The sequence below is a fragment of the Numida meleagris genome, chromosome 3 (genome assembly GCF_002078875.1).
Source record: "Numida meleagris isolate 19003 breed g44 Domestic line chromosome 3, NumMel1.0, whole genome shotgun sequence".
Lineage (NCBI taxonomy): Eukaryota > Metazoa > Chordata > Aves > Galliformes > Numididae > Numida > Numida meleagris.
Genome location: NC_034411.1, coordinates 91,634,346 through 91,655,731, shown reverse-complemented (window position 1 = coordinate 91,655,731; position 21,386 = coordinate 91,634,346). Strand labels below are relative to the sequence as shown.

Below are 21,386 nucleotides of genomic sequence, written 5' to 3'. Positions count from 1 at the left end.
TCCTACTGGAAGTACTTTTTGATGATGTAGTGTGGCATGAGGTAGAAGTTTCTGTTCTTTTCCACTATCTTGACATTACTTTCTTAATGCACTGTATCAATAACAGGACACAGTTCAGATTAATATGAGAGTAGAAAAAAAAACCTCTCCCTTTATTTCTGTGATCAGTTTTACCTGATGGCGGAGGCACCTCAGCAGCACCGCACATCCCTACCCAGCCCAACCTTGAGGCTCAGATAGATACATGCATCCTCCCTAACTCCCTTTCATCTTCACCGTAACAGGAGTCCCAGTGCCACCTGGTTGAAATGAAATGTTGCTATGGATACCTGTCTGCTTAACAGTGAGGTTCACAAGGAGCACTACTTTGCACTGTCTTCAGTAGCATAACCTTAGTGTTACGGTGAAAATGTTGTGAATTTTGCATCTGGTTAATCTTGAGATCTCCTTTTTCCCCCCTCCTTTTTTTTTCCTTTTGTTCTTTCCATAGCTGTAACTTACACAAGTTACAAAAAAACCCCGCCGCCGGTACCCCCGCGTACCACATCCAAGCCACTGATCTCAGTGACGGCCCAGAGCAGCACAGAGTCCACCCAGGATGCATACCATGACAGCCGGGCCCAGCGGATGTCCCCGTGGCCCCAGGACGGGCGAGGAATGTACAACTCCACAGACAGCTTGGACAGCAACAAGGCCATGAACCTCGCCTTGGAGACTGCAGCTGCCCAGCGCCACGTGTCGGAGAGTGCCTCCATCCGAACCAGCGACAAGGCCATCCTGGTGACTAAAGCAGAGGAGTTCCTTAAGAGCCGGCGTTCCTCCATAGGGATCCAGGTAGCCTATCATTAACATCTGTTCAGTGATGAATTGCTTGCCTTCTTCCTCCAAGTAGCATAGAATGAGTCATTCAGCTTCACCGGCTCTAATAATCTAACAAACAACCCCTGGCTGCTCGGCATTAATTGTAATTCACATCATGGTGAAGTGGCTGCGCAGGGAAGTCTTCAGCTGATATGCTGTACCTGGAAGAAAATGAATGAATAAATCTCTAGGGAGGTTACCTGTCATTAGCACTTGATATGAAAATTATACTGCAGAGCTACAGGTGAACAGCATGTTCATCTCCTTCCCTCCATGAATTCAGTCCTTTTTATAGAATTATGCCCACTTTAAAATGCTTCACTGTATTTTTTCAATTATCTTTCTCTCTTGACTTTGGAAAATGTGTGATGCTGCTGGATCCTAATTCTACCTAAAAAGGACACCACCACTCTCCTTTTAGTAACAGGTGTTCTGCTGGGAGAAGGTACCAAGTAAAAAAAGGAAACTTACCGATGTAGTTACAGCATAGGCCTGGGTGCCCTGTGAGGAAATAACATCGGTAAGGACAGCCTCTGAGTATTCCTCCATTTGTCCACCACCTAATCACATCTTACAAAATGTCTCTCAGACTAGGGAAAGTTCAGCCATGTGGTGCTATGTCCAGTGAATGAAATGATTCCCAGTGCAGATTTTGCATGGTATTCCTTCTACTAAATTGAGAGCACTAGATAGATCATAGTGGTAATTTATTAAAATATCCAGTAAATGTCAAGTACTAATAAAAAACAGAAAGTTGAATTTGCAAAAAAAGTCAGCTGAGACACGAGTGAATGGAAATTTAGGTTTCTACTCTGCTCTTAATTTCAAGTATGTGAACATCCCCTTTAAATCACTGGGTTCACTTTTGTGCTTAAAATTCTCTACTTTTGTGAGATCAACTACAGCAGAAATGCCATGTGTTTTGGCATAGTTACAGATATTGCATGTATAGGAAATAATTATTATTTTCTTAAGAAGTAGGGATTCCATTTCCATTAATTTCAATATGAAAGCAGAGAAAAATATTTGGCTTATGCAGTCCACAGCTACTGATTGAACTTTAATATCACAGTGCATTATAGTTTCACTGCTCTAGAACATAGTAGGCAGACAGGAATACCTAGGCTTTGTCAGCAAGCTGCTTGCCCACTTCTCAACATAAAAGCATTGGCTTTCATGCAGAATTCAATTTAAAAGCAATGGTAAAATATGCAGATGACTACTTTTTAAATGTTTTACAAAGTAATTAGTGTATCCTAAATTGTTTGGAGAAGGGGCTTAGAAGATAACGGTGAAAAGATGAAAAGAGCAGTGAGTCCTTTTTAGTAACTTTTACCCCCTGACCTGAAGCTTACTCTTCAGAAAGGAATTGTATCTAGTGTTCTTCTTATCTCTTCTTTACAGCAGCTGTGTGCAGCAGCGGTATTTAACAATATTGTGCCTTGCTTCAGGCAGTCCTGGTATTGCAACAATTAATTCTAAAACTTTGATCACATCCCTTGATCCTGTTTCTTACTGCAGGTGATGACCAATAATTTTCACTGGGCTCCAACTCTCCTTGTTTTTGGTGTGTTTAATAATAAGTGCATGTAGTCTGCAAAACCATCTGTGCAATGATTTACATGGAGGCAGTGGATCTTGTGTATCAATTTATCAGCTGAGGCCTGGCCCATAATGCCAGTCCTCAGATGTGCAGACCGAAACAGTCAAGCATCTCAGAAGGATGAGCTGTACAAACTGCTTGGGTGCTGCATTAGACAAGGTTAAAACTGTGAAATTAGTCTTAAAACAATATCCTGGTAGTATATTTTAGTTTAGGTTTGGGTTTTTTTTTTCACAGTTTCAAACTTCACAATTGTGCAAAAAAAAATGCCTTTCTGCAGCATTTCTAAGCAGAAAATGCATTTTGTCATATTATTGTAGCTTAGTGGGAACAGAATAAAAACACAGGGTAGTGTACCTGAACTTCAAACTACATGAATAGTAATTTGTGTCCCCAAAATATGGCTCAAGTATTTCTTTTAGACTTCTGCATCAAAGAACCTCAGAAAAGGATGTTTTTTATTTGCATATTTCCTTGATTGACTAAATGACTTGTTTTCTCATTAGCATTCCATGCCAGAGTAATGCATTTGATTTGCATTTATTTGCATTAATTATTTTGCTATCAGGATGGTTAATTTGTGGGGTTTTTTTGATGTTTCATTCCTTTAACACATTCATGTTAGGATGCTTGCCAATGGAGCTTCACTCAGTAAAAGCAAGGCACAGAGAATGGCCAGTGCTGCTCATGGAATTGCTGCAGACCCAGCCTAGGGCTGCTGTGTCCTTGGGATATGTGATCTGTGTAGTGTGCATGTCATGAACAGAAGTCCTTTTATAAAGTCCCAGTGACGTAGGATTGGTCCGTACAAGCTCAGGTGCCCAACTCACTAGGAAAGCATTGGAATTACTGTAAATTGACAGTAGCATCCAATTTACATGGACAAAGAACAACACAGCCTTTTTGTGGTGTTCATCTCAATGGGATCTCATCTCATGGGATGTTAGCCCTATCCCAGATGAGAATTTTGCACAACAAAAAGCTTCAGAAACAAAGCTGTTCCAAAAAATAGCTGTTGGTTTGGATTTTTTAATTATTATTTAACTGCCATATTTAAATATAGAGGAATATTCTCGGACATAGCAGCAGGAATTTGAGAAAAACTGTTGATTCTCAAATTCAAGCAAATGGCAAATTACGATTCTGGGATTAAAAATATAGTCAACATTCTGAAGAATATATATACATATACAATAAAGAATTAAATTCTAGTAATACTAGTAACTGTGATCTTCATATCTGTCTTCTATCATGACAGCTGAAGACTCATCAAAGTATTTGAATTAAAATGGAGGGTAGAGATTGCCTAGAGTAACCAGTAAGTCAAGAGAAAGGTTATTACTGATACATACTTTTAGGGATTATTCTTTGCTCTTTAGCACACCCTTGTATTTATGCTAATGATTCACACTGAAAAAATGCTCTGGCTATAAACTATTTCAAATTAAAAGCATTTGGGTTGCGCAAGGGATGCTCTGAAAGTAATGCCTCCAGTTTTATTATATTGCCCCTCAACATCCAAGGCAGATGTTGGTGGTATGGCAGTAGGGGATGAACTTTCCCACCAGTATTCCATTACATTTTGTTGCCGTGTGAAGCAATGGCAGCAGAGGGGCAGTCTGACAAAATAGTGTCTGACATGGAAGTGCATACAAAACGAAAGTGTGGGATTGAATTCAGATGGCCATGCAGATTTTAATGAGAATGGCATGCAGGCTCTTGTTCAGTGCTGAAAAAAATTCATAAAATGCATAGCAAGTGGTGGTGACTATGTTGAAGAACAGTGTTTTGTAGCTGAGAATTTGCTCTATCAACTAGTGTTATTCTGTTCTTTGTATCTGTTTTAGCTTCCATGGAAGTAAATAAGGAGGCATTGCTTTCGGAGCCACCTAAGTAAAATGTATGAGAAAACAAGTCAGGAAATTACTTTCTATTTCAAATATTTCAAAATATGCCTTCCTTTGTTTCTTCTCTATTTAAAAGATGTCAGGACTTCTCCAAATTATCAGAAACCATGCAAGTAGACAATATGGGAACAAATTCTATAAGTGTGGAGACAAGTTCATGATGATATTTGTGGAGATGAGCTCTAATTATAGAGAATGGACTCCATCATCTTCATTTATTATCAGAGATCACTCTTCAAAGTATCTAGGGTGCACATATGTGCTTGTTGGTTTTTTTTCCCCCTCAATGATCTTTATTGAAAAGTTCTTGTAAATCAAAACCTTTTTTTCTGGAGAATTAGTGCAACAATTTGACATCTAATTTTTTTGTGTTGTAAGGCAATCTTCTGCATTATAAGTATATGCATTAGATAATGTTATATATAAAAGTATATATAGATAGATAAATAAATTGTATCATTACCATCTTACATTAAAAACTTTGTTTAAGAAGTTCCACAGTCCCAAACTAAAATTTCCCCTTCAGGCATAACATTCTGATTGTCCATGGCATACTTACTGGGAAGAGCATCTGCATTTTCCTTGCACTGTTTAGGTTATAAAATTCTTGCAGTGCCTTGTAGTGTACACATATCAATCAAAAGAAATATTCCCATTATTTCACAGATCTTTGAATCATAAATGATCCAAAGTTTTAGAGGTTATCCTAAAATTATTGAGATTCTCTTAAAATACTTGTCAGACCATGCTTTTGTGGGAGGTCCTTGGCTTGCAGAAGGTAATGAAAATTATTGTAGCACATGCATGGTAAGAGGCCATAACTTGACATTTGAAGTCAAGACTTTGGTCTTATGCTTAAAGACCTGTATATATATGAGTCAGAACCACAGGGTTATTCCGTTAGTGGATTTTCCAGCTAGTGGTTGCATTTTAACATCCTCATTTGTTAAAAAGCGTAGTAGTTGGAGTTGTAGTTAAAAAACAGCTATGGTTGTTTTAAAGGCATCTTTATGTTTACTCTTTTCACAGATTACTGTTGCTTGTTTTTTTTAACTGCCACTTAACACTATAAGACATTCTAAGTGGGGAAGGCTCAGAATGCTGCCTTCCAGAACGTTTGTTGGTTCAGCACAATTTGCCAGAAAGTATTACATGCACCAAAAAAAGTTATGAGTAATCACTTTTGTGTGCATTGCTCTGTTGTTACTATCTCATATTAGCTTGACATGAATCCCATTTCTAAACTCCGGCATGCATTTTTAGCACAAAGTGCTTTCTTAAAAGAGCTGTGGAAGTTTTCAGCCTGTTGTGCAGTATTATTGTGTAGTTAGCACTTACCTGTTTTGCACAAGGTATTTGTCTTGCCCAAACGTTCTGGTGGGAAGTACTGGAATAGCAGATTGGGTCTTTGTAGTAAGACAAAAAATCACACGTGTGTAAATATAGGTATATTTTGGTGTGTTTCTAAAAATTTATTTGAAAAAGTATATACTTTTTTTCTGATAAAAGTATTCCCTCAGTTAATGGAAGCAGTAGTTGTTAGTACTGTAGTTTATTTTAAGCATTTTTCTGGCTTTGAAGTCCCTGCATACAAATGAGATCTTTTTACCTAAGTGATTTTCTGCATTCACAACTGAGTTTACTTGATCTATTATCAAATGTAGTATTTTCTTCCTCTTTTCACTCATTATCACTGAGAAGCCTATGCAAGACAGAGAAGAATTATTTTCATTCCTGTGCATCATCAGAGAGATTGTTTATTAAATTCTAATTATAGAACACGTAGACTACAGCAGTGAAAACCCATTGTTTTCCCAATGCAACCCAAATTGCATGGGGAGAGATAATGTGGTCTGAAGGACTCTTATTATTGATGCTTATGAGAGAGAAGCAAAAAAATACCAGGTTAAAATCTCTTTTCCCTCAGAGACAGTATGTACTGAAGCTTAGGCTGTAATTTTTAGGACACTGAAATGTTTTGTTGAAATGCTTAAGTTTAAGAGCAGAATAATACTTTAATAAAAAGTAAGGATTTCTCTTAAGTAGGCAAAAATTATCAGCTAGGAAAGCTTACCAAAAGCTTGGAGTAATAATTTAGTCAGTGCAGACATCCCTTAATAGAATGAGTGCCTATAAACAAACAAAGATTGATTGTAACAAACAAGTTATTTGCAACACCGATTTGCATTTATTCAAATAATTTTGTGTAAGTATAACTTGCTTGTGGATCATTTTTTACTGTCAGTGCCAGTATCTGATACTTAAGTTTCACATTTTGAGCAGGCTTAGTCAGCAGTGACTGATCACAGAGGTTTCATATCATTAGCTGCTCCCTGTGTTTGCAGCAAAAACAGTGGAGAGGAGTTTTGTTACTTTTGGGAAAGATAATTAATACCGAAGTTATCCCAAAATGCACCAATACACCTACTGTGAATGTCATACTGTTATCCCATAAAACATTTTTCAGATCACAAAGGGCCATATTTTTAAAGAGATGCTAATTGTTTATTTGCAACGAGAGGGAAATTAACCTGATAGATTAGAGCTACTCTCATTCTTCTGTTTTTGGACATTTTCTGGTGATTTTTTTTATTTCCTTTCCTTGTAAGATTCCCTCATGACCAGACAGACAAACTATTTGTCACATTTTGCTGAGATTGTAGCTCATTTTTCAAACATTAAGGCTTTTAGAATCAATGTGGGTATTAAAATTATAATGAATCGCGGATAATAACAACAGATCTAGTAAAACCTTTTTAAGCTTCTGGAGCCACACAATAAAACCAAACATAAGACTTTTCATCCTCCACTCACTTGAATCTAGCCTGATTGTTAGAATATTTGCAGTCCTAGATTGCACAAAAAGATAACATTTGGCTTTCTCTTGCTGTTACAAAGAGCATTAAGGATACGAAAGCACTGAAATATGAAAGGAATCACCAGGTCGTTTAGTCAGTGTCACTTTTGGCAAGCTGGAGGTAAGGGTAATTTGACACGAGTTTATATTTAGAGGTAACTAATGCTCTTTCTATTTTGATACCCGGGCCATCATTTTCCTGATAATTTTGTTTAGAATAAATTTTTAGAGTAGATTATTTCCTTTGTGCTTCTAATTCTAAGTGTCAATTACATCTTTGGCAAATTATTCAGGATATACTTCTAGGTGTAATACCAGTAAGAAAGCGCTTGAAAACAGGTAAATGAAAAGAACTGCTCCTGGACATGTTACATCAATAGAAAGACACCAGCCCATCCAAAATATAAAAGTGAAATTAGCCTCCACACCTCAGAAGCTGAGCTCAAAGGAAGACATGGTATCTGTTATTAAACCAAACAACATAGCTGGCAAAGCAGATATGCTTTTGATATGCAAAACAGAGGAAAAGTGAGTGTTGCCAGTTTGCCTACTTCATTCCAACAATATCAATTGGCCAAATTGATCTTCTCCATATGGACCTTTTCTTGTTTATGGATCCAATGTAGTCATAGCTGTGGCCCAGAGCAGTCCAGGTGCACTGACCACACTGGGTCTGGCTGGGACAGAGGTACCTTCCCCCACAGCAGCTCATATACTGGTGTGTAACGCACTTGTAGTTAGGACAGCATTGATATTGCACTTTTGTTTTGCTTATTTCTGGGCAGTGCTGGCACAGCACCACAGCCAGGAGGCTGGGGATGGGCAAGAAGGGGAGGGGACGTTGCCAGGGCAGCTGACCGAAACCAACCATAGCGATATTCCATACTGTATGGTGTTACACTCAGCAATAATATCTAGGAAAGGGGAAGGAGAAGGGGGAGCTTTCATTACGAAAATATCTTTCCTCCTAGACAACTGCTACACTTACTAAGCTCCTGCTTCCCAAGATGTGGCCAAATATTGCTTGCTGATGGGAAGTAGGGAGTAATTGTTGTCTCTGTCTTTGCTTCCACATAGCCTTTGCTGCTTCTCTAGCTCCTTTATTCCCCTTTAATTAAATTGTCCTTATCTCGACCTGTGAGTCTTTTTGTTCCATCGAATTCTCACCCTCTCTTCCTTTGAGGAGGGAGAGTGAAAGAACAGTGTGGAGGAGTTTAGTTGGTCATCATTGTGAAACACACTGACTTCATTTATGCCACGGGTACCTGGCATCTTACCTGGTTTGAAGAAGCCTCAAGAGCCCCAGCAGAGCAAATGACCCTTTGTACGCTATGAGAATTGCAAGTCATGATCGATTGTACTGTGACGCTCCTTAAGACTGCCATTAGACCTTGTCAGAAGTATTGCCATTGGAGGCTGTGCAAAAAGACCCCGTCTCTACTCCTGTCTCTGCCTGGCTGTTCATGTTTGATATCTAGTTTCGCCTTCCAAACTGCCAAGTGCTTTCTGTGTTTAATAATGGAAATTACAGATTCTTTTGTCACACTTCCCTCTTTGAGGGATGGGGGAATGCCTGGGTGTGTCTCGTTCTTGTCCCTATTCAATTCACTTCATTTTCTGATGAGCATTCTCTATGAAGAAGATAATTTATACCCAGCTTATCTGAAAACCCTGAAAGAGCTAGGTGAGTCTTGACTTCTTGAATTTGTTTTAGACTTTCTTGGGGCTCTTTACACTATAAATAAAGGTATATTTCCTGATAGCTATCCCTTGATCTAAGGAAGGACTTTATGGCTGTTCTGCCTACAGCAATGTTCTTTTAGGAGCTGGTAACCCTCCAAGCACAGCGCAGACTTCTCACTGGCATGGCGGCCAAACCCACCTTGACTAGAAAAGTAACTTGCCTGTTTTGCATTGTGTTTGTTTGTGTGTGTTTTTTCCCAAACCAGCTGCCTCTGTAGTTGAGGCTATTTTTCACTGCTGATGACAGGAGGGATCTTTCTTTTTATACAGGCAACACCAAATCTTGGAGACTGCTACCAAGTTTCTGATATGAGCCGCTCCTTATGAGGAGCGGCTGAGGGAGCTGGGATTGCTCAGTCTGGAGAAGAGGAGGCTCAGGGGAGACCTTATCGCTCTCTATAACTACCTGAAGGGAGGTTGTAGTGAGCTGGGGGTCGGCCTCTTCTCTCTTGTATCTAGTGATAGGACGAGGGGAAATGGCCTCAAGTTGCGCCAGGGGAGATTCAGGCTGGACATTAGGAAATACTACTTTTCCGAAAGAGTGGTCAGGCGCTGGAATGGGCTGCCCAGGGAGGTGGTTTAGTGGGGTTATTGCTGGTAGGTGGATGGTTGGACTGGATGATCTTGTAGGTCTTTTCCAACCTAGCTAATTCTGTGATTCTATGATTCAATATCATAGAAAAAGAACAGTTGTCTCAGTGTGCTGCCTGTCCAAGTGAATGTAGATAGCTTCTGTGCAATTCCTGAGGTGGGAACAGAGCGAACTCACGCAGAATAGATGGAACTGCTGGGAAATGTTTATTTCCCTGACAGTTACTCCACTGATAACCAGAGCTTTCTGCAAGCCTATGTGTGATGCTACACTGAACAGTTAAATCTTGCTAAAGAACTCCATTTCATAAAAATTACCAGTACCTCTACCCAGGTAAATCCAAACGTAAACTGATTACTGGCTGGAATTCCCTTCAGCATAAATTTTCATGGAACTCCTGCTTGAAAAATGAGTGAGACGTAACCAGCAACTGGCTTCTTCCAGATATAGAGTCCATATGCACGTTCACATCTCACCCACCTTCCACATTCTCTCTGCATCCTTCCAAAATGCTGCTAGGATGGAGACCATGCAGCTGAGAGACAGCTGCAAGGGCCATTGGGCTCCTCCCAGAGGGGAAAAACTATCTCACTTTCATCATCAGATACACACTTTGACCGCACCCATAGATTCTGCATGTTGAAAAACTTCTTACTGCTAATATTTTTTAATTTAACAGTGAACATCTCATTCAAAAAAGAGCCCATTCTAAACTTGCTGTTTCCTGGCACTCCTTTCTTCCAAGAATACAGTCTGCATACTGCAGCACTCGCTGTGTCTGTGTCAGAGACCCGGGGTTGTGTGGTAGTGGGGAGCGTTACATAAAATCCCACAGAAACTTGCAGTAGCAATGTGGATGAAAACTGCACCATGAATGTATTTTGGAGTCTGTATTTCAGGTGGGAATACCATAAAAATGCATAAATTACTTGCTTGATATAGCATTTTTGGAACCGTGTTATTAAAAAAGGTTAGGGCATTCTGCTGTATCCTTCATGTCATTTAAATGGCTTTATATTTGTCAACGCAGTTGTCGATAAAATTTCATTGCAGCATTTCTTTTTATCACTTGCAGGTTTATGGGGCTACTTGAGTTTTTATTTTATTTTGTAAATCATTAACTATAATGAGAGACTGTTTTATTATAATATAAAAAGGTACTATCCTGTGGATTCCTTGTTCTAAGAACAGCTCTGCCAGGCCAAACCTACTCCCTGCTTCCACTGAACTGAGTAATTGCATCTGCTTAGGTTTGAAATAAAGAATTGCGTAGCAAAACAGAAGTAATTGTGCAGAGATTTACACAGCACCAAAGCAATGATACCAGCCTGAATACTTACTTATTTCATAGAATCACAGAATCAGAAATGACCTTTAAAAGCCATCCAGTCCAACCCCCTTGCAATGAACAGGGATACCTGCAGCCAGATCAGGTGCTCACAGCCCCGTCCAGCTTGACCTTGGGTGTCTCCAGGGCCAGGGCATCCACCACTTCTCTGGGCAACCTGTTCCAGTGCTTCACCACCTTTATTGTTAAAAACTTTTTCCTAATATGCAGTCTAAATGTCTCCACCTTTAGTTTGAAATCATTTCCCCTTTTTCTATCAAATTTTACCTCGTTTATTTGTTGTTGGATGTTTCTTAGCAGTAAGAGAGGAAACTTAATTTATTTTAAATAAGAGTAGGTAGTGTTGTGTTTTTGGTGCTCACTCTGCAGATGTATCTTTTCTCTTGAATTAGGTGGAAACAGCAACCGATTCAGATACTGAGAGCAGAGGCCTGAGGGAATACCACTCTGTTGGAATACAAGTGGAAGATGAAAAACGGTAATTCAAGTGCATTCAAAAATCTGTAGTCTTTCATAAAAGTACATTTGTAAACAGCGTTAATAACAAACATCTGGCAAATGCTGCCTCTAAATAATTCAGAAAGCCAAATTTCTCATTTGCACGCCGGTCATTTGGCAAAATTTGTAGAGAATGCTTAACACTTGCTTAATATTTAGTTAATTTTACTGTTTTTAATTGGAGTGAAGGAAGCAAAAGTTTTAAATTAAACTAATGGATTAATACCCTTTCATATTTTCATAAAAAAAATACACCGAGATGTATATTGGGATCTTGTGCTGATTTAGGCTTTCTCAGTCCTTCTAGCAATGGTTAGGATGTAACCTGCGGTAACTATCGTAAACTGGAATCTGCTTTTATACTTGTTCACTCTGATCTGGTTCTGTAGCGCTGTCAGCCAGTGTACCAGCCCACCAGTTAGGTTATCCCTGGCAGGCACTGCCTGTTAAGCACGAGCCTGGGACCATTATCTCATTTCACGGCAGCTGTCAGATAGTATTTGACTGCTAATTGCCTTTTACCATCATTGACTAGAAGTAATTTGAAACAATAGGTCTAGATATGAACAGATTTCACAAATAATCTTTCTTTGTCCATATAACTTTTTAAAGTAAATCTTTTCTAAAATGTTTTTTGTGGCATACTGCAATAAAAAGTTTAACATATAATGGTCGTCCTATGAGGTAAGTAAAGAAACAAAACAACTCTTAAACCTGCTGCTAGTATTTTTCTTTTTTAAAGAATTCTCAGAAATCCTAACTTAGCAGACTTTCAGATTTTATCAAATTATGATCATTAATATTTGAGTTTTTTATACATTTATTTAACAGTCTTCCACCAGGAGATGCAACCCTGCAGTTCTGCTAGTTATTTCTAGTTCATTTAGTAATGATACATGGTATTTTGTAGTATGAGAATAATGTAGTATGAGAATAAATCAATATTTGCTTCCAGAGATAATTTAAATGATTTTCTTTTGTATCTTTCCTGAGATCAATGATGCCAGAATGCATTTTGTTTTTCCTCTTTGTTGTTAACCTCTGTCTTATTTTAGTGAGATGTGCACAAAGAACATACTATTTAGCATAAAGGAGAAGGATAGAACTAGAACCTATTCACTGAAGCATTATTCTGCACCCCTATATCATCATATATTCATTTGTATTATTTAACCTCTTTTGTTTCTTCCCTCTTCACTAAGACATGGACGATTTAAGCGCTCAAACAGTGTGACAGCAGCTGTCCAGGCTGACCTGGAGCTGGAGGGCTTTCCAGGACACATCACCATGGAGGACAAGGGACTTCAGTTTGGATCATCCTTCCAGCAGCACTCGGAGCCCAGCACCCCCACCCAATACAGCGCAGTGAGAACTGTACGGACGCAGGGACTGTTCAGTTACAGAGAAGATTACAGGACCCCAGTTGACACCTCAAACCTTCCACCTCCAGAGCCCTGGCTGGAGCCAGCCATTGAGACAGTAGAGACTGGTCGGATGTCTCCTTGTCGACGGGACGGTTCTTGGTTTATGAAGTTGCTACATACTGAAACTAAGAGAATGGAGGGATGGTGTAAGGAAATGGAAAGAGAGGCAGAAGAAAACGATCTTTCTGAGGAAAGTAAGAACATTTTGCTATCTTTTCTTACTGATGTTTGCTAATACCCACTAGGATACATTGATGGTGTGTGATTTTTCCTTATTCTTTTTGCAGAACCAAAGATGTTCTACAGAACCATTAGATGTAAGAGCCCTTTCAGCTGATTGTGCAAGCTGGCTTTTGACAGGGTGGGGCTTTAGGGTTGTAGCTGAGGAGCCAACTGCATCAAGTACAGGATCAAAGCCTGATATGGCTCAAGTGGGACAAGATCTCCATTCATAGCTCCAGCTCTGGCACATTTGTTCCACTCACTTCTGTGTTTCCAGTGCTTGAACCTTTGCCAGAACACAAAAGCTTGTCTTGTGTTTACCTTTTTTTTTTTTTTTTGCCATTTTCCCGAATCCTGAGAATCTGCCTCTTATTTTGAAGCCATTTTAAACACGTTTTAATTCCTTTATAGGCACCTGAGCAGAACGTATCGTGAAGGGACAGTTAGAATAAGAAAGAGGGGTAGGCAAGAACAATAGTTAAAGTACTTCTACAATCTCAGATAGTTTGGTAGCATTTTCTTATTATAATTTTGTCAAGAATCATTATTATTCTCTCACTTCTTGTGGACACCTTGAAAGAAATGATGGGAAAAAATGAAAAATAATGTAGACTATTTTGGAGCAAGATCCAAGCCAGCACTAATGATGGTAATATATCAAAGTGGTCCTAGCACTCAGTAGCCAGCTCCCTGTGATTCCCTCTGAGGTCAATTATCCTTGTTCTCCAGTCTTAGTTTTATAAATATTTCAGTCCCTGCCAATCTGAATTACTCTCTCAGCTCAGGTTTTCTCAAATCACAAATTAGTTCATATTAACTTTTCTTACTAGTATCTTTTCCTACACTCACAAATCTCATGCATAGTCTCTGGATGTACTTTCCTGATTGTCATTTTTCCCCCTCAGTGAGCTCTTCCTTATGATCTGCCCTCAAGACTTGGGCCAGACCTGCATGGTCACTAAAAGGCCAATTTCTCTTTCTTTCACTGACCTTTTAAGAGGAGGGAACACCTGCATTTTTATGTCATTTGCAGTCATATTTCTGCACTACATTTTGTGCAAGTCTGCTATGTAACAACATAGCTTTTAGGGTGGCAGAGATCATAAGGCTGTTTTCTTCTTTAAGCCTACAGTGTTTTCTGGAGTTTAGGTTTTTGTCATCATTTTCACTATGGCAGATACGAGCTGAGAATTTTCTCTTTGCGTTGATAATGTGAAGACTTCAATACTCTCTTAGGTGCTGTTTAAGCACTAACAATAAAATATTTTGCTTTGCTTAGCATGTGTTAGGATTTCCAAAACTACTTTCACTGCAGTTATTTTTTAATGCTTAGTTTTACCATATACATCTTATTTTTCTATCCCCCAAATCTTTGCACTGCTAAATGCTCTGCCATCAGTAAGTGTCCCAAAGCAACAGCTTTCGGTGTTGGGAACATCAGTGCTTGCTATCGGAAGCAGAAGTTTGAAGAGCAAGACTTCAATTTCATTGGAAAAAGTAAGATTATCAGGGAGCAAAGGGGAGAATTGCAGTTAACCCACCTCTTACCCTACGAGGCCAGTCAGCTGTCTTCGGGCAAGGCTGGACTTCTGCTACCTCCTTTCTTTCCAAGCTCTTCCTCATGCACAGCCACAACTGAATCTTCAGTCACAAGAAGTGAGCAGTGGAAATTCTCTTGTGTCAGCTGTTCTTCCTCATACAGACAGAGGTAGGGAGCTAGTGGTGCTCTCTCAAATATGTAGCTGTTTGTATATTGTGTTAGGAAAAGCTGGAGGGGCTGATTTTAGCTGACAACCAATTCCCAGGTCCAGACCCACACTCCCTTCCACCACATGAAGCTATCTATGCTCTTGCAGTCCAGAAATACCCTAAAACACCTTGCAACAGTTAGGAAGATCATTTTTTTCAGAAAAATTAGAAGGACATGAAGAGTGGGACATGAAGACAAATTGAGCCTCAGTAATTTTTTATTCATATTTGTAGTTTTTGAGACCGTACCCTTTTAAACTAGAATAATTTCAGAGAAAACAAAACGGAGTATCAGGATTTTATGTTACCTTACTTGCAGAGTCACTCTGTAAGAGAAAAAGAAAGGGCAGTTCCTTGATATAGAGATACTGAAATGGACTCTTGCAATTCCCATTTCAACCTAACCAAGACAAGTTAATTACCTATGTTTGGGAGAACCCTCTGACCTCCCTTATAGGTTAAAGAAATTACTACAGAAGGGGTCTGTATAGCATAAATGAAGTCAGATGCTTATCTTCAGTTAGATGTCAAACGTGACAGACTCCTGCTTTTCCATCATATGTACTCATTTCAAGAGATCTTCCTCAAATCATTTCCAAATCTTTGGAATAGTGTTCCTTTGTTTATTATAACTAACATGAACTAAATGGAAATTATCAAAGAATTATTTTCACTGAGGGAATGAGCTTCACAGCATTTAAAAGTTTTTGCATGAATAACTATTTCCCTGTTGAGCCCCTGACACATTTTGTATACCCAGTTTGAGCTATGGAAGTTGGAAGATATGTATCCACAAGAACTAAAGTTTAATGATATCCCAGCATGAAATGTATCTTGGCATATTTAAGCATTTCACAGTTCTCTGAAGAAAATGCTCACAAATGTGGGAGCCGGAAGCAACTAAATATGTTTTTCCATCTTCCAGCAGCAGCTACTATTCCCGTAACACTTGACAGCAAAGTTTGCACATTCAAACTGTCACTGTTAATGCTAAATTGTTCTTTGTATTGGCCAGGGTATACTAATTGTACCTGAAGAACAAAGGTAGCCTTGCATCTCCTGTGAGAAGGCTATCTTTATCCTACCACTTCAATTTTGTTTTAATCAAGGGAAGAGTTAAAATCGAACTGTATTTTAGAAAACAATTTCATTTTCTGTGTTAGCACAATAGCCCTGAGATCACAGAAAGCTGTCTGATTGCTCTATTGATTTTTTTCTTTCACTGTAGCTTTTCTCCCATAATGTTGTTCTAAGATCTTCACTCATCAGGTCTAGGAAAGGGAGAAGATAATCACTGCAACAAAAATAATCTAACCTCTCACGCTTTCTTTCTGCAGACATTATTTTTTTTATTTGGTCAGTAGCCATGAATCATATTTCGGAGTTTCCATGAAGTTCATTTATTGTCTGTGTGAGCAGTTATTTGTGTTCATGGCCTTTATGAGAATACATATATATATGAAATATATACATGGCTGGAAGTGTTCCCAGGGTAAGCATGTGATCATTTGCACTGGCAGGGTGCCTTCCAGCAAAAATATGTGTTTCTCTGGGGTGCTGACTGGAGTTGCAGTTTTACACCCTGAAAATTGTATTTGGCTACTGCTGGTGTGTAGGTGATGACAAGAAAAACACTCCCAGTTATCACAGTGCTGTTGAAGATGCAGAGGGCCAGGACTCTGTATGCTGAGCCCAGCTTTCCTGAGCTGTGTGATGGGAGCAGGGGACTTTGAACAGGAGGGCAGAGACTGCGAGCCCATAGGGGAGCCATGGGGTCAGATGTGATGTGGCTCAGGGAAGCGGAGGGCATCCCAGGCTCCCAAATGCCAAAGATTTGTCTACTGAAATATTACAGTACTGTGTCAAATGGAGCAGCCCCCAGACTTCATTCTCATGTCAAAATCCTAAGATAACACAGTGTAAAAAATTTTCCATTGTTACAACAGAGCCTTTAAGCCTGGTATAAATCATGCCAGCAGAAAGAGTCTTTTTCTAACATCTTCTGCATCACTGTTAGGAGCTTTGCTGACACAGCTATGCCCTGTTGAAGTAAAGGGATCTCTGGTGTATCAGGCATTAGAGAGAGCTCAAAATATCACCTTTGTGTCCCCTTACCCCTTCATTCCAGGAATGATGGATTTTTCCTTGCTAATCCTCTGGCCAATATGTCCAAAGTTCTGCAAGGGCTTTAGTAACACAGAAGAGTTGTAACAGAAACAGTAAAGTTAAATCTCCCATATTTTGGAGGAAAGAAACCTCACAACCAATTTGCTTTAGTACGTTCTTCACTTAATAATCCACAAAAGCTTTTTTAGGTGTTTGACCAAATATAGGTTATCCTTTAACCAAAGAGAAGTTACTGACATAAATTCCTAATGCTTCTCACAACTCTACCCTTCAGGAACTATTGAAATTGACATTTGGAGTGTTGGAAATGACTACAGAATGTCTTAATTTCCCTGAAATGGTAGTTAAAGTCAATAAAGGGGAGTCCCATAGTGAGGAATCAAAAAATTCCTCCTAGCACATGTGTTGTTGTGCTCCAATTTTCCCCACTCTGAACTCCATTTAGGTAAAAAGTGAACATACACAGTCTCACAGTTCACAAGGATCCCATCGCCCTTCCTCCTCTCTGGAACAAAGCTGACTGATAGCTGTGCTGTCCTAAAATGTCATCTCAATCTAAACATAGCCTACCTGTTATGTTGATAGTGGAAAAGACATATGTTTGGGGCAGATTTAGGTTTAGGTTTAGACAAATATAGATTTACAGATTGAACAAACATTCTGGTTTGCATGTTCTGCTTTGAATTAGGATGATGACCTAAATGACAGTTAAAATACATTTTCAGGCGTATTTCCTCAGATTGTGTATGGGACAAGCACAAGCATGGGAAAAAAAAAAGCAAGCAAATGAAATGAAAATGTAAAACTAAAACACATCATTTAAATAACTAATGAATGCCAGAAGCAGATTGATTGTCAGTAGTTTCTCATTGCTTGTACAGCAGTGGCACAACTGAGCAAAGCTTTTAACCTATTAAAAATAGAAGAGTTATAGCATCACACTGGTCACATCACATCTTGGTTTCATCAACACAGGTCTAACTTTTCTCCCCCTGCATTTGTGATGTGTAACAGTATTCAGTTCTAGGTTCTTTGAGCATTTCTCAAACAATGCAACATGTATAAATATATATTATTTACAGTACTTCTTGTAATATGCATATTGCTGGAGAAAACATACCATTCTGTTAATTGTCCATGCTGTTTACAGGGAACTTGCACAATCTGTATCAAGAATTTAAATCCTTAGTCTGTATCTGCTGCAGTCACAGTCAGGGTGTTGTATGTCTTTAGAATAAAAGCCGTACCTACAGGACCACACAACAAAAATAGAATGTTTCATGTGCATCAGGGAGCAGAATTAAGGTTATGTTACTCTTTCCTGAATTTCAAGTAAGTGTAACAGTATCTTAATGGTGAGGAGGTATACGAATTATATTAGAATTGTGTATGTTTATGAATGGTGATTGATTTTATCGTCATTTATTTACAAGCAGAATCTTCTAAGCATCACCAAACATCTCAGTCTCTCCAGTCTCTAACATTCATCATTCTTTCATGGAGATAATCAATCTGCACTCATCAGAATAATTCCCCAATGCATGAAATTAATGACAAGGCTTTGGCTGTCTATTAATATTGTGCTAAAGATTATGAATTGAAGTGTTTTAATACTTTAATTTAATTACAGCAAAGCAGAGTAGCATGAATATGAGAGATTCTAACTTCTATGTTTTATTAAGTCTGATTTACTTATTGAAATGGAAATAGAGTTAGATCTTTCTTTAGTAAATGGTAGGCCGGTAATACATGTGTATCACCACTTTTAGAGCCTTTTTGAAAGGCTGCTCACCAGCGCTGTGGGCTCCTTCATAGCAAACCTTATTCCTGGCCAGGGGGCCCTAGTTCTGCAAGTTAGTTAAACTCACTGTCCATAGAGTAGCTCTGGCAGTCCTCTCCTCAAGTACCGTGGGGAACCTCTGTGCTTCACGAGGCACAGGCATCACCCAGACTAAGGTTGCTTCTTAGGAGTCTTCAGCATGTGGTTTGACTTGGTGGCACATGCAGATGGCCCAGAACCACAGTGTTTGACATCTCAAACGGAGGTTGTCACACCAAAACACTGCACAGCCAGTGCCTAAGTCTTGTCTGGCCTGGCTGGGGTTTCAGTCACAGGTGCCTGTTAATGTGGTTCTTCATGATAACGAAGATCAAGCAAATGTTTGTTTAATTTGGGGTTTGGAGTAACTGTGAGATTCATTAGAAAATATCAGTCAGATCTAGTTTCTGTCAAGTTTCTGTGGTAGGGCCAAAGCCAATGACTTTTTTATCAGGCTATGTACTTGAGCTGTGAGCTACAAATTCAATGGAGGAAGCTAAAACTGAGCTGTATTCCCTATGAGACAAGCACTACAACCCTCAGCCTACAGAATTGTTCTGTGGGTAGCTGAATAGAGTGTGTAGTGTTCGGCAAGGCAATGCCAGGGATCTGCTATGACAGAATTCCTCACCTTGGGAAAGAAGGGATCCTGACCCCACCCTGATAGTTTGTCCTGTGTCCTGCACTACAGAGCATCCAGGGACAAGGGAGATACAAGCCTGGGTGACACTTACATCTTTGCCTTTGTTAAAAGTTCTGACAAACAGTGAAAGCAATTCGTTTCAGATCAAGTGAAACAGTTCTTCTTTATTTAGATTTCTACGTGTTTGCTCAGGTTTTAGACACCCAGATCATTGCTTTCCCTAAGCCAATAACTCCGTAGAGGAAAGTGAGGGGTTTGGTGATCAAAAACCCCAAACCAATTAAAATGTTTTATTTCACTTGGCCAACTGAACATAAACAAAACCCCAGTGAATTACTCATGCAGCCCTGAAACACTTAACCCCTTCAGAAATGGGTAGCACAAGGGACAGATGAATTATGCATATTGCTGTTTAATTTAGTATTGTGGCACAGCTGTAAACTGTTTGTCTAACAGAAAGCAAAATAGAGTTTGAGAGCCACAGCTCTACAAATTTATTTATGCTTTTAAGGTTATGAAATATGTATGCATTTATAGAAACTGAGCCTTAAACTTTTAGATTCTCTCAGCAAGTGTTGAATGGTTTCTATATTAAATGTTGCAGTTGAGTTCTGCTGTGCCATTGTAGTTTCATTCAACCCTAGGCATCCCATTTTAATTATCATCAAGTTGGTTCCCTGAAATGATGAGAATGTTTAAATTAAAAGATGTATGAGCATTTACTATGTCATCCCTACACCTACCTTTCCCCTAAATTTTATTTAAAGATCTGGACATTTTTTGGAAATCTCAATCTTCCACTGAAGCCTCAGTTTATTGTGCTTTTTAAAATGTTGCTTTTGCAGCATAGAGAAGGAAGTGCAATTTGATGTGGAAAGTATACTGCTAAAACTGAAGTATGGTATTTATCCCATAAAAATGTGGGAGTCCAAGAGGAGCTGGTTTTCTCAGGATAAGCCAGTCCCCTTAGGCACTCTAGTCAATAGACATAGGCATCTTTAGGAAGAGATACGTCTCATCTAAAAATAAATGCCTAACATGAGCAAGCTGATGAGCTGACTCTTTCTTTTTATAGAGCATTGAGAATTTTTTATTTAGACAGCTGATTCTTGGAAGCAAAGTCAAGTAAAATGAATTTGGTCTCTTCCCTCAGTGCTTCAGCACACTGTAAATGGCAAGTACTCTGGCAGCAGGGAAAGTCCAACAAACCATCACAGTTGATAACAATTCAGCAGAGTCCTGGAGCACATGCTTGTGTACCCCTCTTGTCTGAAACTCCTGTGCTTAGGTCTTCATGTATTTTCCAGGGTACACAAGCTGCAACTCCTAATGACTCCTTCCACAGAATGTCCTAGAGACATGATTCCTCTAAAGATCCCATCCTTATGGTAGGAGTGTCTTACATTATAATTTAACGTGTTAACCGTACTCCACAGTACAAATAGACTAAAGAGACATCATCCAGGGGTCATCCACAATGATAGAAACTATTTGAGATAGCAGAATCAGAAGATATAACCTAAGGTACATTTAAGGCTCCCTTTGACATCAGAGGAAACAGGCACCCACCTGCTTCTTGAGGCGAGATTATTTCAACAGCTCTCAATTTGCAAAAGCAAGTCTAGTTCCAGCTTCCATTGCGACTTCTCTTCTGTATCCATTATGCACATAGAAAATGCCTTCATGGGTTTGGATAAATAAAGCATTACTTGTGTTCTTTACAGAATATGATGCAATGGTAGTAAGGTTAGTTTCAGTACCTACGTAAAGAAAATTTCTATATTAATTCATTTATCATACCAGCTGAAAAATAAAATGGCAATACTGAAGGAACAAAATAAATGATGTTCCTGGATCAAGACTGTAATGTTACTTTTGTTAATTGTGCCTGGTGGTGCGTAAGAAATAAGTCTAGAAAAGCTGATAGACTGTTAAGTTTGGTGATAACTTACTAGTCTCAGCATCAGTAGTCCTACTGAATTATTTGCAGATA

The 21,386-nt window shown here is 39.0% G+C and overlaps 1 protein-coding gene across 1 annotated transcript in view; it reads left to right on the top strand.

Moving 5' to 3' along the window:
- DLGAP2 (DLG associated protein 2) overlaps positions 1 to 21,386 on the top strand; it is a 108,519-nt gene that overhangs the window by 71,228 nt on the left and 15,905 nt on the right. The window contains exons 6-8 of the mRNA XM_021392508.1: positions 491 to 834; positions 11,304 to 11,389; positions 12,612 to 13,027. Of these exons, the coding sequence (XP_021248183.1) occupies positions 491 to 834; positions 11,304 to 11,389; positions 12,612 to 13,027 (846 nt within the window). The remainder of the gene's footprint in view (positions 1 to 490; positions 835 to 11,303; positions 11,390 to 12,611; positions 13,028 to 21,386) is intronic.